Here is a 15,025-nt window from a genome sequence, read left to right as displayed (position 1 = left end):
GCAGGTTTTCATTCCAACCAAAAACTCCACCAGCTGATTTCACTGATTACATCACCTTTAAGCAGATAACAGGGACTAATCAGTGAAATCAGCTGGTGAAGTTCTTTGTTGGAGAGAAAACCTGCAGCCTCTTGGCCCTCCATAGCACGAGTTTGAGACCCCTGTTTTAAAGTAAGATGCAGACAATGGTAGTTTAAATTAATCAGAAAAAAATCATTTTATACATTTTGAATCTCAAAATACAACTAAAGAAAGCTTTTACTGTACTATTTACGGTACACTACAGCACTGTTCAGTTAAATTTTAAGATTCTAGTTTGGTTTTTTTGAGTTTAATTGTTTTTTAAAGCTGTAGTCTGCTGATCCTGTATTTGTATTACAATAAGGAAAAATAAATGTTGCTGGAGTGTGGGCTCACATAATCCTCAGTACCATGCTCGGGGCACCCCAGTCTAAAAAGTCTAGGCACGCCCCTGCTTGTCTACGTTTTGTTGCTCTGCTCCTCAACGGATGGATTTGTGCTAAACGGAGGGTTCAGCTCTTTATATAAGGGGGTTACAGTGAAAGACAGGACTCACCTTTCCCCCAGGTAAAAGTCAAACAACTTCCCAAGCATTTATGTCCATATTGCGCTGATCGCTCTGATTCCAAAATGTTTCGGTAAAAGATCTTAAGCAAACTGCCAGCGCAGGGTGAACAACGAGCTGAAATATTGTCATCTTTAGCTGACAAGCTCCAAACAGCGACTGTGTTTCCAGCTATAAAGCGTGCATTTCTCCTCTCCCCCTCTGTTTACCTTTGTGTGCTGGCTGCTATTACACATGAGTTGTCCACATGCCGAAAACAACGGGAGACAAGAAAAAAAAAGGTTTAGATTTTTTTTACAAGAAAAATGAAAAGAAAAGTAACGCACCATGATTCGGATTAGTAACTTTAACCTGATTACTGGTTTGTAAATAGTAACGTGTTAGATTACTCGTTACTGAAAAACATGGTCAAATCAGAGTAACGTGTTAAAGGCATCACTGATTCAGGACACAGTGACAGCTTCTGCTTCTGTCACAGACGCAGGTTCAGAACCTCATGGAGTGGGTGAAGGAGCACGAAGATTACAACAGTGAACTGCAGGAGGTGGAGAAGTGGCTCCTACAGATGTCCAGTCGACTGGTCACCTCTGACTCCATGCAGACCAGCGGCATGGAGATGGCCACTCAGCAACTTGCCCGACACAAGGTGACCACACCATAACTAGCAATCTGCGGTTTTGCAGTTTTTTTAAGCTTACTTTAGCAAAGCAGTATTTTGAAACGCATCACTGTTCCTCTCCAGGCAATAATGGAGGAGATAGCAAGCTTTGAGGAGCGTCTCACCAGCTTGAAACAGAAAGGAGAAGATCTTGTAGCAAGCTGTACGGACCAAGTTCAGGCAAAGATCAGTCAACAAGTCCAGGCCCATCAACAGGGAACCAGAGACAGCTACTCTGCCATCTGCAGCACGGCCCAACGTGTGAGTCATTTAGGAACACAACCAGAAAACCCCTCTGTTTGTAGCAGCTGAAATAAAGTTTAAGGTCTTTACTCACCGTGCTCCACAGGTGTACCAGAGTCTGGACCGGGAGCTGCAGAAACATGTGAACCATCAGGACACTCTGCAGCAGTGCCAAACGTGGCTCTCTACGGTTCAGGAGGAGCTTCAGCTCAACGAGCAGGGACCGACTGGTCTGCAGGAAGCACTGAAGCAGGTAACTGAGACAAATCAACCAACTCCTCCTCTTAACTGTTGTAGTTTGTCATTTTTCTTCAACTCTTGTGGTTGATTACTTTTGCACACTCAGGTGAAACACTACAGGGCCCTTCAGGAGCAGGCCAGCACTTACCTGGACTTGGTGTGTTCTGTGTGCGACCTGTCAGATGAGGCTGTGAGAGTGGCAGCCGCTGAGGTCCAGCAGGTCAAACTCACGGTCAGTAACTGGACCTAAGATTCATTCAGTCAGTGCTTGGAGATTCAGTGCTTAATGATCCATATGTTTGAAAGATTCAAAGCAGGATCTTTTCCTCTTTTTTTTGCAGATTGAGGAAAGGATGTCGAGTGCACATGAGCTCTCAGAGGGCTGGAGGGAGATCAAGGATCAGAAGCAGGATCTGACCAGCCTGTTTCAGGATATGGAGCAGCAGCTTCTCAGCTTCTCCAGACGGCCTGCAGAGCTGGAGACCAAGATTGCTCAGAATATGCTGTCACAAGCTAAAGTAAGGAATGGTAATGCTACAAGAATCACATGCAGTGAGTCACACAGGATTTTGTGTACTTATCCGGCATCTTCTTCATCACTCAGGAATGCAGCCAGCAACTGCAGTCAAAGCAGAGCATCCTGACCAAGATGACAGAGACGGTGAGTCGACTGACTGGTGGCCAGGACTCTCCGGAGCACGCCGAGCTGGACCGTCTGAGCCACTCCTGGCTGGAGCTCTGTCACCAGGCCAACAAGCTGCAGAGCCAGAGAGAGGAGGATCTGCAGAGGTCGAAAGAGTACCACGAATGCATCACTGCAGTGGAGGCTCTGTTTGAACAGGTGTCCAAAGAGTGGGACAATCTGGCCAGGTGTGTTTTCACATTAAATATTACAACTGTTTCTTTAAGACTGCAAGAAAATTATTATTCAATTGTTTTTATTAGTTTTCCCACATATATGTATTGTACAGTCAAAATTACAATTATGTAATCACAATCGTGCTTAATTCTCCAAAACAGGTTACGCATAAAAAGCATAAAAGGCAGATTATAAGTTAAAAAAACGGAGACAGAACAAAATTACAATTATTAATACTTCATTAAATAAAAAAAGAGGAGGCTACATTATATTATCAAAAGGGAACACTCTCAAAAAAGACAGGGACGGTTGCCAGACTTTAGAATAGAATTAAATAGAATAGAAAATACTTGATTTATCTCTGAGGGGAAATTCAGGAGGAGTCACAGCAGCAATCAAGAAAACAAAAGTAAGAAAGTGTATAGAAAGTGCAAAAAGGTCCATAAGAAAATAGGTGATGACAGCTTGTCCATCATTCTCCAGTTCAGTCAGTCTCCACCACAACAGGGTCCAGGACTGAGCTTCTTCAGCAGTCTGTTCAGTCTCTGTCCTCTGTCTGGATCCTGTCCGCTCACAGCAGGTGAAGCTCTTCAACTGGTGTCCAGTGTTAGCTCCGTTAGCCATGTCTTTGAATAGCATGATGCTACTTTGCCTTCTGGTATTCCCTCTCTTCCTGGGTTAGCACAGCTAGCTTGTCCATCTTATTGGAGATAGATCTTACGTTCCCAATAACGATGGATGGAAGGACAGGTCCATGTCGTCACTTCTTAGCTCACACCTGAGAACCAGCACGTGGTCCTCACCTCCTTCTCCTCAACTTGTGGGAAACATCAGGCCTTGCACCAGGTAGCATTGATATGCTACAGGCTGCTAACAGCTGATTTCACATCCGCAGCCATGGTTACATGTAGGATCTCCAGACAAACTCAGGAGCAAAAATAGAAAAAATATCACTGAAGACAAAACCAGTTTGGTGTCCATGACCAACAAATTAGCCATACAAAGTAATGATCTTCTCCAAATGCAAAAATGACGAAAAGAAAGAGATGAAAAAATTACAAGAAATGGACAAAGAAATGAGAAGTTATTAAAAATGCCACCTAAAACTTGGTCAATCTGGAGCAAAACCAAAACATATGACTAAGGCAAGCTGGGTCTCCATTACACTAAACAAGAAAATGACAACTTTTCTGTTTTGCTTCACAGAACGGACGCTGAAAGTTCATCTCAGCATCTGGAGGCTTTACGGAGGCTGGCAGTGACTCTGGATGAACAGAAAGGAGCTCTTGAAGACCTCAAAGAACAGAAACAAAAAGTCATCCAACATTTAAACCTGGATGATAAAGAGCTGGTAAAGGAGCAGATCAGCCACTTTGAGCAGCGCTGGTCTCAGATGCAGAACCTCATCGAGAGGAAAATCCAGGACTCTGTGGTGACCCTGGAAGACATGGGTCAGGTAGAGGCCCGTCTGAGAGAAGCTCGGGACTGGGCTGAGGAGCAGCAGCCTGCCCTGTCTGAAGCCATGAAGATGAGTCCTCCTCCTGAGCTGGCGCAGAGCTTCCTGTTCGACCACTTGAGCATCTGCAGCGAGTTGGAGGCCAAGCAGCTGCTGCTGGCTCAGGCCATGGCTGACGCTGACAGGGTGCTGGCCCGCCTGGGTCTCAGCGAACGACAGCGTCTGCAGCAGCTTATCGTTGACACTCAGTCTGAAGTTGAGTCTTTGAGTGAGAAGGTCGTGCAGCGCAGGAAACACCTCAGCAAAGCTTTCACAGAGAGGACACAGTTCCTGATGGCTGTGGGTCAGTCTATTTCCTGGGTGCAGCAAAATGAGAAGAAAGCCCAGGCTGAGGAGTACATCGCTTTGCTTCCTGACGACCTGTCCAAGCAGGTCAGGACTTGCCGGAATATTCAGAGCAGTCTGAAAGCCTATCAGAGCGAGCTGACCTCCCTGTGGTCTCAGGGGAGGGATCTGATGAGGGACGCCAGCGAGGAGGAGAGGAATGAGATCCTCACGAAGCTGCAGGAGCTTCAAAACATCTTTGATAAAACTTTACACAGATGTGGTCAGAAACTGCAGGAGCTTGAGAAAGTCCTTGTTTCCAGGAAGTATTTCAAGACTGATTTGGAGAAGATTTGCCTGTGGATCAAACAAGCTGATATCGTCACCTTCCCTGAGATCAATCTGATGGTCGGTGACGCCGAACTGGAGGCTCAGCTGTTAAAGTATCAACACATTATTGAACAGGCAATCGAGTATGAGAATCTTCTTCTGATTGTTCAAAGAGCCGGACAGGAAATCCTGCCCAGCCTGAATGAAGTGGATCACTGCTATTTGGATGAAAAGCTCAACACCCTGCCCCAGCAGTACAACAGCATTTTAGCGCTCGCCAAAGAAAAGCAGGAGAAGATCCAGCAGGCCATCCTCACCAGAAATGAATACACCTCTTTCATAGATGTCACCCATAAAGCTCTGCAGGAGCTCGAAGAACAGTTCAATAATCTGGGCACTCAGCCGGTCGGGCTGCAGACGGAAGAAGTTCTGAGTTTGCAGAGCGATTACAAAATGATCCAGGCAGACCTGAGCAGCCTGGGTTTAGCTGTGAGTGAACTCAACCAGAAGAAAGAGGGATTTCGGAGCACCGGTCAGCCGTGGCGCCCAGAGGAAATGACCCAGCTGGTGAGCCTGTACAACAGCTTAAAGAGGCTGATTGAACAGAAAGTCGAGCATCTGGATGAAACGTTAGAGTCATTCGAGGACCACAAAGCGATGGCCATGCAGGTCGACTCTGAGCTGAAGGCCACAAAAGAGCAGCTTGTCAAAGTGAGCGCAGAGACGCAGTCAGCCGAGGAGAGACTCAAGAACTACCACGCCCTGGCAGGAAGCCTCCAGAGCGCCAACTCTCACCTGTCACGGCTCATGGAGCAGATGGACACTCTGGCACCCCGCGTGGAGCAGGCAGCCCACGACGCCTCGAAGGAGCAGGTGGTTCTGTGGCAGGAGGAGCTGCGATCGCTGCAGGCCGCCGTCGGGGATCTGATTGAAGAGTGCGAGAACAGATTTGTCCAAAGCAAAGACTTTGAAACAGAGATGAAGCGGACGTTGGACTGGCTGCAGCAGGTCAGGGATGAGCTGGGCTATGCTGTGATTGTGGATGTACGGGTGGAGAAGGTGCAGGAGGAGATCAGAAAGCAGCAGATCATGCAGGAGGAGGTGCAGTCCAGGCTGAGGATCGTTGCCGCTCTTAGCAGCAGAGAGAAACAGAAGTACACCAGCGCCAACGAGCTTGTTCCTACACATGTGGATACGAGCCTGGAGGAGATGGCGAAGCTGCAGGCGGATGTTCAGAAAGCGCTGAGCTCCAAACAGGTGAGAAATATTACATCCATCATTATATCATGTGCTGATTCTGGTCAAACTTACAGCAGACATTGTGACTTCTTCTATCATCCGTGAATATTCCTCAGATTACCCTGGAGGATTCTCTGGTGCTGTGCCAGAAGTACCACTTCAGGATGCAGTCAGCCTGCGAATGGCTGGAGGACGCCGTGTCCTTCCTGCAGCAGGCGAGCCTTGGCGTGGACGTGGAGAACTATGAGGAGTGTCTCAGGCAGCAGGCGGACATCATGTCCACAGAGCAGGAGTTCCTCATCCACCTGGAGGAGCTGCAGGCCCTGCTGCCCTCGCTGGAGAACGTGGTCAACCCCACCGCCAAAGAGCAGCTCCGTGTGAGCGTGGAGTCAGCGAAGCAGAGAGGGGTGGAGGTTCGAGATCAGCTGCAGTGTCACCACGACGTCCTCCACAGGTAACACAGAGCGATGCTTTAAAGAACTTCTTATGCTTAAACTTTGTGAACTAATCCCTGATCATTCTGCCAGCTGTGTGGACCAGTGGAAGACGTACCAGGAGGCACGGCAGACCGTTATTGAGCTCATGAATGAAGCTGAAAAGAAGCTGACTGAATTTTCCACTGCAAAGGCGGGAACAGGCCAAGAAGCTGAAGACAAGCTGTGCAGTCATCGGGTGAGTGAGGCTGAAACAAAGCCTGCTTTAAAAAAACAAAAAACAAAGAGGAAGTTCTTCTTTAATGATGCTTTCTCTTCTTCGTTCAGTCTCTTGTATCTCTGGTGAACGGCTTTCAAGAGAAGCTGAGTGGTCTGGAGGAGCAAGCTGCTCAGCTAGAGCTGGTAGGGAGTGACGCCAGCAAGGCCACCATCAGTCGCTCCATGACCACCGTGTGGCAGCGCTGGACACGACTGCGCAGTGTAGCACGGGGCCAGGAGAGAGTGCTGGAGGACACAGCTCAGGAGTGGAGGACTTTTAGAGAAAAGGTGCACCACCATATGAAAGAAGAGGATAAATTCACCATTTTACCTTTTCTTCGTTTGGCTAAACTTCCATTCTTGTTCCATGCAGATGGTTAAGGTGAGAGCTGTCTCTGAAGAGCTCCAGAGCCGCTTCCCAGAAAGCGCCGTAGAGAAGGCGTCCAAAGCCACCCTGCAGTCTCTGCTGGACCAGCATGATCTGCTGAGCCAGGACCTGGAGAGGGAGCTGTCTGCACTCATGCTGCTGCGTCAGTACGCGCTGAGCCTGCTGCACGACGTGGAGGTGCCTTCTCCAACCAACGAGCAGGATGAGCTGCCCAGCCTAAAAGAGATCAGAGCTGTGCAAGACCAGATGGAGAGGTAGAGGAGATCTGAAGAAATGATGCTTCTATAAATTATATTTTCTGTTTTTTTTCTATAAGCGGTCTTAATCAGATTGAACATAAAATGATGAATTCAGATATTTCACATAAAAATGAAGTGAGAAACTCTGACAGCACTTTTGATCCAGAACTCAAGTTCCATATGATATACTTTATTTATTGTACAAAAAGTTCATTTCACTATTCAAAAGCAAATCTTAAAAATATAATTTTTTACCTCAGAGACATTCATTTATTTATTTATTTATTTATTTATTTATTTATTTGCACCATTGATTAGAGACAGTTACATTGGCATAGAAAAAAAATGCAAGAAAGTGCTGGAGAGGTAAAAAAAAAAAAGAAACAAAGTGGGCTTATCCAAGATACCTCCCCAAATAGAATCAATAATAAAAATATAAGAAGAAAAAGAAATAAAATATAATTAAAATGAAATAAACTCAAAATAACTTGACAAACAACAAGCAAATAAATGAATTATAAATGACAGTAGTCTCAGCATTCCTCTTAAGAGTAGTATTTTTTTTTCTTTCTTTTCGTCTTCAGCCTCCTGACACAGTCCAAAACCAAACGAGCTCAAGCAGCTCAGGAGCTGAGGGACAGAGAGGAGGTGGAGAAGGAGCTCAGCGTGGTTAAAGCCTGGATTCAAGAAACCAGAGAGCTTCTTCTGAACCCAACTCCAGACATCGATTCTTTGCTGCAGGAGCTTGAGGTACAACTTCAGAAGAATAGTCTTGAGCATTCTGATCTAAAACGCTGCAATTTGAAAGAGTTTCTCTGAGAAAAGTCACACTGGTTTTTCATTTGTTGTGTTTAGGTTGTGCATGGAGATGTGATCACGTATCGACAGAATGTGGATAAACTGGCAGAGCAGCAGCAGAGCAAATACCTGGACCTGTACACCATACTACCCTCTGAGATCTCCATGCAGCTGGCTGAAGTCTCACTTGCATTGGGCGCTATCGAAGACCAGGTGCTGTATCATTACACCCGTCATAGAGGTTATGTTTTTGCAAGAGTTTGTTTGTCTGTGAACAACATAACTCAAAAAGTAACAAGCAGATCTTGATGAAATTTTCAGGAAATGTTCAAAACGGGATAAGAAAGAAGTAATTAAATTTTGGAGGTGATCTGGATCTCCGTCTGGATCCAGGACTTTTTTTAATCATGAGATAGAGCTGTCTTCACCATATGTGTATATAACGCCAAGATAAATGGTCGGATTGCTTTGCAAAGCAATACAAGACAAGGTCACCATCATTTCTGACAGATGTAAAAGTACGATCCAGATCCTGGTAATATTCTGGATTCTAAGAACTGGAATATGAAATATGTACTGGGTCATCATAATTTTCCAACACTGTCAGAAAACAAAATGTACAAACCTGCAACTAACACCAAATTGTACCAGACAGTCTGTTGAAAGGAAGTATAACATTAAAGTCGTAATAAAATGAATATGCTCGGCGGAGGTCTGCGCTCTCTGAGTGCTTTTCTGGTTTAAAAACCTACAAAAAAACAATTATTTACCTCTTTGGATCATGTATTTTAGAGTTGAATAAAGTTTTTAATCTACCATTCGTTGGCATTTACGTTGTAGGTTCTTTCCAAAGAGAGAGAAATTCAACGAACCAGAGAAATCAAGGAGAACTTCAGCTCCAGAATCCATGACATCTCTGAGAAACTGAAAGCTATATCAGCTAAGTTCAAAGAAAAGTCCCCTGATGTTGATCACGCCAAAGAAGAGGTCAAGGTGAGAATATGCACAGTTTACAAGATAATTGCAAGTAATTTGGCATCATCAGAAGTATAAAAAAAGAGTGCAAAGAGAATATAAATGATTGTTTTCTGTTTTTATTTCAGTGTCTGGCTGAAGACTTGGACTCATGTGGTCGCACCCTCTCAGAACTGGACGCTTCAGTTCAAGACTTTGGTCGCAGAAACCCTTTGCTGGCCAAACAGCTCGGCGACGCCATCAGCAAGCTGTCAGAGATGCATCACCACACGACTCGCCTTGCAGACTGCAGGAACAACTGGCTGAAAAAGGTTTGTGTTCCAGGTGTCCTGTTCTCTTTCATGCCACAACCTTAAACTCAAACAGCAAGGTAAGCACATTTTATGTTTGCTTTGCATCAAACCTAACTGTGTTTCTGATCTTGGCTCCTCAGGCTGTTTGTTATTTAGACGAGTACAATGAGATGTTAGACTTCATCGTGAGGTGGTCGGAGAGAGCCAAAAGCCTGGTGAGGGCCAACATCATCTGGAACTCCTCTGTTCATCTTCAGGAGCAAATACGGATGTACCAGGTGAGAAAGAGCTCCAAACAAACACCACACAGCAGGACACATCTTAAACAAGGAGCATGTTGTTAAAAAGTAAGTCTTCCCCTGTGCTTAGGCCGTCCTGCGTGAGTCTCGAGAGCTCCACGGAGACCTGGAGTCGATGGCAGAGAAAGTGGAGCTCCTGTCCGAGGTGCTGCAGGTGGAGTCGATGAGCCAGCAGGTTTGTGAGCTCAGTCGACACACTGAGGAGCTCCAGCAAATCATCAAGACACGGCTGCAGAGCCTGGAGGATGCAAATAAGGTAAAAGAAAACATCTGTTTAATCACTTTGTGAAAATGATGATGTTTTGGCTCATGTGGTGCATTAACTACAGCATTTATACGTTGTTATTATGTCTTCAGAGCATGGAAGCCCTGGAGTATGAGGTCAAGGCGTTACATGTTGCTCTGGAGCAGGTCCAAGCCACCCTGACTTCTCCAGAACTGGCCCGCCAGAGCCTCAAAGAACAGCTGGCTCAGAGACAGGTATCCACCCCACTTTAAGATGATTTGACCGTATACTTACTCTGCACTTTCCAGCTTGTTAACACTTTCACACGGTGTAAACTTTCCCCTGTAATCGTAGCGGCTGCTGGCAGACATGGAGAGCTTCAAGCAGCAGGTGCAGGCCGTGCAGCTCTGTCAGAGTGCACTGCGGGTCCCTGAGGAGGTGATGCCCAACCTCGCCATCTGTCGCACGGCTCTGCGTCTACAGCAGGAAGCCAGTCAGCTGCAGCACGTTGCCATTCAGCAATGCAATATCCTGCAGGTGCAGTAGGGAGCACTGTTACTGCAGCAATTGAACAATCAGCCATAAGCAAAGAGGATCAAAAATATATTTCTGGTGAAATTTTTTATCTTAGGAGGCTGTGGTTCAGCATGAGCAGTATGAACAGGAAGTGAGAGACCTTCAGGGGCTGATAGAGGAGGCACACCGTGTCATCCAGGATCGACCAATCCCGTCAAACAACATCCAGGAGCTACAAGCCCAGATCCTTCATCATGAGGTATTAATTCACCAACTTAAAGAATCAGTGAAGTTAACCAAATTGTTAAACACAGAAAGATACCATAAATCCCTCTACATATTAGTTTCTCTATCAAGTCATTTCATACGTTCAAATTTTCCTGTACATTAAAGCATTTTTTCACCTTCTGAAAAGGAACTGGCCCAGAAGATCAAAGGTTATCAGGAGCAGATCGCCTCACTGAACTCGAAATGCAAGATGCTGGCAGTGAAAGCAAAGCACGCCACCATGCTGCTGACAGTGACGGATGTGGAGGGTTTGCCTGAAGGGCTGCAGGAGATGGATGAGGAGAAGTCCAAGAAATCTTCAGCGCAGGCAGTCATGGTCAGAGAATATAAAGCTTTAAGCTGTGTGCTCTGTTTGTGATGACTCATGCTTGACTCTTTCTGCTTTTCCTGGCTTTCACTTTAAAAGCAGTCCCACTTCTTTGACTGTTTTTAACAAAGTGCACACTTGGTTTAATCTTCTCTCTCCACCTTGCTGCTCTGCTCTTCTGTTCATGTTTCTCTCATGGCGTGTCAGATGACGGCTGGCCGCTGTCACACCCTCCTGTCTCCTGTAACTGAGGAGTCTGGTGAGGAGGGAACTAACAGTGAGGTCTCTTCTCCTCCTGTCTGTCGCTCTCCGTCTCCAATCACATACACTGAGGCTGCTGTGACCAAGGTATCTACTCTATCTCTAATGTATTATCACTTTTCTCTGAGCCATCTTTCACTTCCAGCTCTTAACCCTGTAGAGCCCTGCATAGCTTCAGCGCTGTGATTTGCATATCAAGTTTTGATTGGTGGTAGATTTGCATTTGCATTTAAAATCTGGGGAGTTAGGGCTTAAAGTTAATTGCTACATGGGAGGTTTTGGCCATCCCTTTAATGTCCACTGCAAAAAACTGAAATCTTATCAAGTGTTTTTGTCTTATTTTCAGGAGAAAATGTCTTTTTAGACATACACTAGGGTAACCAGGTGTCCCACTTTGTGCGAGACTGTTCAGCATTTTAATCCCTTTTCCCACATCCCACAAATTGAGACAACGTACCGCATTTGATTGGCTTTTGCACTCCAAAAAGCAGCAGTCTCCTTTGTTAAAGCATTATTTCATCCTATAGCTGAAAAAAAGGCTATTTCCATTACATTTTTCCATCCTCAATTAATATAAATGTACATGTGGCGTCAGGAGTTCATTGACCTGTCGACCGCATCCTCCTTACCTCCACCCACTGACACGAAAAAGAAAGGTTAAAGCCTTGGACACAAAACTGCAGATTTTGGTGGAAAAACATTAAGTTCCTCAGAGAAAAAGGAGCTGGGAACATGTTTGTTTAATGTCGAAACCAGTGCAGGGCGATTCACAACGAGTGTTTTGGTAACTTGATCCAGTATTTTGCATTGGAAGTGAGTGTGATGTGAAGCGACACACGTCATGATGTAAAACTAACAAAAAGTGGCTCACTATTGCGCACAGTCGACCTTTAAGAGCTGAGAACATGCACTGAATGCAAGAAATGCAGATACTCTAAATGTATACCATCACAATATTTCACAAGCTCTAAGAAACTTCAGGTTTTTTGAACTTTTACAAGTAGATTTTTAAATAGTTTTTCTGAGTATCATTTTCCTGTGACAAATGCATTTCTTTGTCTTTTGAATTGGAAATATTCCATTAAAAGGAGGAAAAACAAAACAAATGTACATACTGTGTTCTACCAAATCAAACCTATGTTAATCATATAATTATAAGCTTGGTCTCATTAGAAACATTAATGTTTCAGGGTTAGATGGTCATTATTTAAAAATTGTCCCACATTGTCCTGCACAAACACACTCCTGGTCCCACATGTGGCTTGTAAGCACCTGGTCACACTAACTTACAGTAGTAAAGCCACATTCACCTCACTAGTACAGAAAAATGTCTTGTTACAAGTTATTTAAAGACAAAAAACGCGGTCTGGATCCCCTCGAACATGTAAAAAAAGAATCTGCTGATGGAACAAGAGAAAAGTTACTTGTAATCAGACATTACTCTAGTTTTAAGCAAAATGTCCAGCCAATTTTTCTTGTTCCATTGGCAGATTTTTTTACGTGTTGCAAGCAATTCAGACCTCATTTTTGTCTTTAAATACCTTAAAACAAGACATTTTCCTGGGCTGATATGTTGAATGTGGCTCATATCGAGCGTAATAAGACCATTTTTACTTAAAATAAAAACAGAAACACTGGGTAAGATTTCAGCGTTTTGCAGTGTCTGATTTCTCTCTGTTTGAATGTCTTTCAGATGGGAAGGGGAACCCTCACCAGAGCTCCCATCCAAGAACTGTATGACCCAACGTTTGAGTCTGTGGCCAACTTAGATGACTTGCAGCGCTCCTGGGAGACGTTAAAAAATGTGGTATGTGATCACAGACACCCGTCATTCTGTAGACCTGCTGATTGTCATGTTTTCAGGATGCACTTTTTACAATCCCTGTTTTGATTTTTCTGACAGATCAGCGAGAAGCAGAGGTCTCTGTATGAAGCTCTGGAAAAGCAGCAGCATTACCAGGGATCACTCCAGTCAATCTCTTCAAAAATGGAAGCTCTGGAAGCCAAACTGAGCGAACCTCTGGAGGCGGATAAAAGCCCTGATAGCCACATTAGAGCACATGAGGTGAGTCACTGGAGTGAATTGAAGGGTCTAAAATAGTTCACTGGAGAGATGGCTTTCACAGATAGTGGGTGGGAGGTTTTCTAACTGATAAAATAACGGAAAGTACGCCAGAGAATAAAAAAAAACCCTTCTAGTTTCCTGCATTACGACAATTTTAGCCGAACAAATCTGAATAAGTTTGCTGAAGTGAAAAGTTTACAGAAATCCTGCTTCAAATATCTATATTAGCAACAGGGAAATTCGAATACACTCGAAATAGTCAGTGCAATAGGGCTGGGCTGATACGCTATTCTTGGGATTGGATTCTATTACAGTTTTTGGGGTGTCAATTTGATTTAAATTGCAATTCTTCAATATTAACAATTTTTGCATTTTTTAGAGTTCTTTTTCAAAACCAGAACATTTGAAAAAGTGAAATGATGATGATTCAGACTATATCAGGAGCCATGTTTTCCCATAAAAATGTACATCACATGAGTCAGAAAGAAACATTTCACCCTCTGCTGGAGAAAAGTGGTAACTTTTTACAATCCAGTTCATAAACAAAGACTGAAATGAAGAATTTGAATTAAAAAAAACAACAACATTTTTTTGACAAAGACTTCCAGATTTTGATATCGTCAAACAAAAGATCCTGATTTATTGTATTTTGATTTTTCTCCCACCCCTACAGTGCGACACTGATAATGATGTTTTCCTCTGCAGGGTCTGATAGAAGAGATCCAGAGCGTGCAGGAGGAAATAAACAGGCTGCAGACCAACTTCACAGAGGATCTGGCCTCAGAGGCTGTGGAGTCAGATGTGGCTGACCAGCTGGCCATGCAGTCCTCCCTTGCGGTGCTCGCTGAGCGGATGGCCACGATCCACATGAAGGCCTCAGGGAAACAGCAAGTTCTGGAGGTAGTTTGACAGCAGTCAGACGCTCTACTACGATTACTTTACCTCATATTGAAGTTAGTAAAGAAGTGTTTTTTGTTTCAGGAACGTGTTTGTGAGCGTCTGGAAGGTGAGCGTCAGGAGCAGGCTATTCAGCTCCATCAGTCGCGTGTGGATGAGCTGGAGCAGTGGCTGATCAGAACGCGAGGTGCTGTTTCCTCCATCCTTGAACCTCCAGAGGAGATGGACATGGAGGATCAGCTGGCTGAATGTCAAGTAAGAGCTCCCCCTACTGTTCATTTAGAGCAAACATGGTGAATGTAATTCCTACTTAAGATTTTTAATGAATATGTAAATAAGATTAATTAACGATCCACATACTGAAGCAGATAATCAGGAGTGTCAGTTCTGTCTGCTGGACTCTTGTTTCCAGACATGGGGCAGTCGTCTCTGTTAGCAGACTAACACAGATTTTCAGCTGGATTATTTACATCTGTCTTATCCTTCAATATTTTGTTTCCCTTCTCACAAATGGATCATCCCAGGGGTCAGGAACCTTTCAGTGGGTAAACAAGAGCATTAGAGACCTTAGAGGGGCATTCAGGAGGCTGGGCTCCTAAGCGACTGAAATACTAGTCCTAAGCAGATTATGCAGATGCCGCTGTGTGACGGGGGCCTGTTAGCAGGAAAGGGCGGGGAAGTCTGGGGTAGTGGCTTAATGGATCCTGCTGCTTTGATTGGTGTCAGTGACAAAGCTGCTTGAATATTCAAGCAGGGGAATCCTAAAGACCGGTGAGGAGAGGCAGGAGGGAGGGAGTTACGCTCTGTCTTGGTAAAACCTACTGAAGCCGACTGATTTGGAGTAGC

General features: G+C 44.7%; 1 protein-coding gene across 11 annotated transcripts in view; it reads left to right on the top strand.

Annotated features, from left to right (window-relative positions):
- Positions 1-15,025, top strand: part of syne1b (spectrin repeat containing, nuclear envelope 1b) — a 97,125-nt gene that overhangs the window by 52,131 nt on the left and 29,969 nt on the right. For 10 of the 11 annotated variants that reach the window (XM_074691663.1, XM_074691673.1, XM_074691664.1 and 7 more), the window contains 26 exons: positions 1,065-1,232; positions 1,329-1,505; positions 1,594-1,740; positions 1,834-1,959; positions 2,069-2,245; positions 2,332-2,597; positions 3,793-5,953; positions 6,052-6,389; positions 6,463-6,607; positions 6,697-6,915; positions 7,001-7,269; positions 7,839-8,004; positions 8,110-8,265; positions 8,893-9,045; positions 9,156-9,338; positions 9,461-9,598; positions 9,690-9,875; positions 9,977-10,099; positions 10,200-10,382; positions 10,477-10,620; positions 10,777-10,965; positions 11,164-11,304; positions 12,911-13,024; positions 13,121-13,282; positions 13,988-14,182; positions 14,264-14,434. In XM_074691663.1, the coding sequence (XP_074547764.1) occupies positions 1,065-1,232; positions 1,329-1,505; positions 1,594-1,740; positions 1,834-1,959; positions 2,069-2,245; positions 2,332-2,597; positions 3,793-5,953; positions 6,052-6,389; positions 6,463-6,607; positions 6,697-6,915; positions 7,001-7,269; positions 7,839-8,004; positions 8,110-8,265; positions 8,893-9,045; positions 9,156-9,338; positions 9,461-9,598; positions 9,690-9,875; positions 9,977-10,099; positions 10,200-10,382; positions 10,477-10,620; positions 10,777-10,965; positions 11,164-11,304; positions 12,911-13,024; positions 13,121-13,282; positions 13,988-14,182; positions 14,264-14,434 (6,597 nt within the window). The remainder of the gene's footprint in view (positions 1-1,064; positions 1,233-1,328; positions 1,506-1,593; positions 1,741-1,833; positions 1,960-2,068; positions 2,246-2,331; positions 2,598-3,792; positions 5,954-6,051; positions 6,390-6,462; positions 6,608-6,696; positions 6,916-7,000; positions 7,270-7,838; positions 8,005-8,109; positions 8,266-8,892; positions 9,046-9,155; positions 9,339-9,460; positions 9,599-9,689; positions 9,876-9,976; positions 10,100-10,199; positions 10,383-10,476; positions 10,621-10,776; positions 10,966-11,163; positions 11,305-12,910; positions 13,025-13,120; positions 13,283-13,987; positions 14,183-14,263; positions 14,435-15,025) is intronic. The other variant, XM_074691669.1, reaches the window with a different exon arrangement.

Source organism: Halichoeres trimaculatus, unplaced genomic scaffold, assembly GCF_033239565.1.
Source record: "Halichoeres trimaculatus isolate MK-OKI-2021-1 unplaced genomic scaffold, fHalTri1.1 fHalTri1_scaffold_17, whole genome shotgun sequence".
In the NCBI taxonomy this organism is placed as follows: domain Eukaryota; kingdom Metazoa; phylum Chordata; class Actinopteri; order Labriformes; family Labridae; genus Halichoeres; species Halichoeres trimaculatus.
Note: the sequence above shows the minus strand (reverse complement) of the source record. Positions and strands in the feature narration are given on the sequence as shown.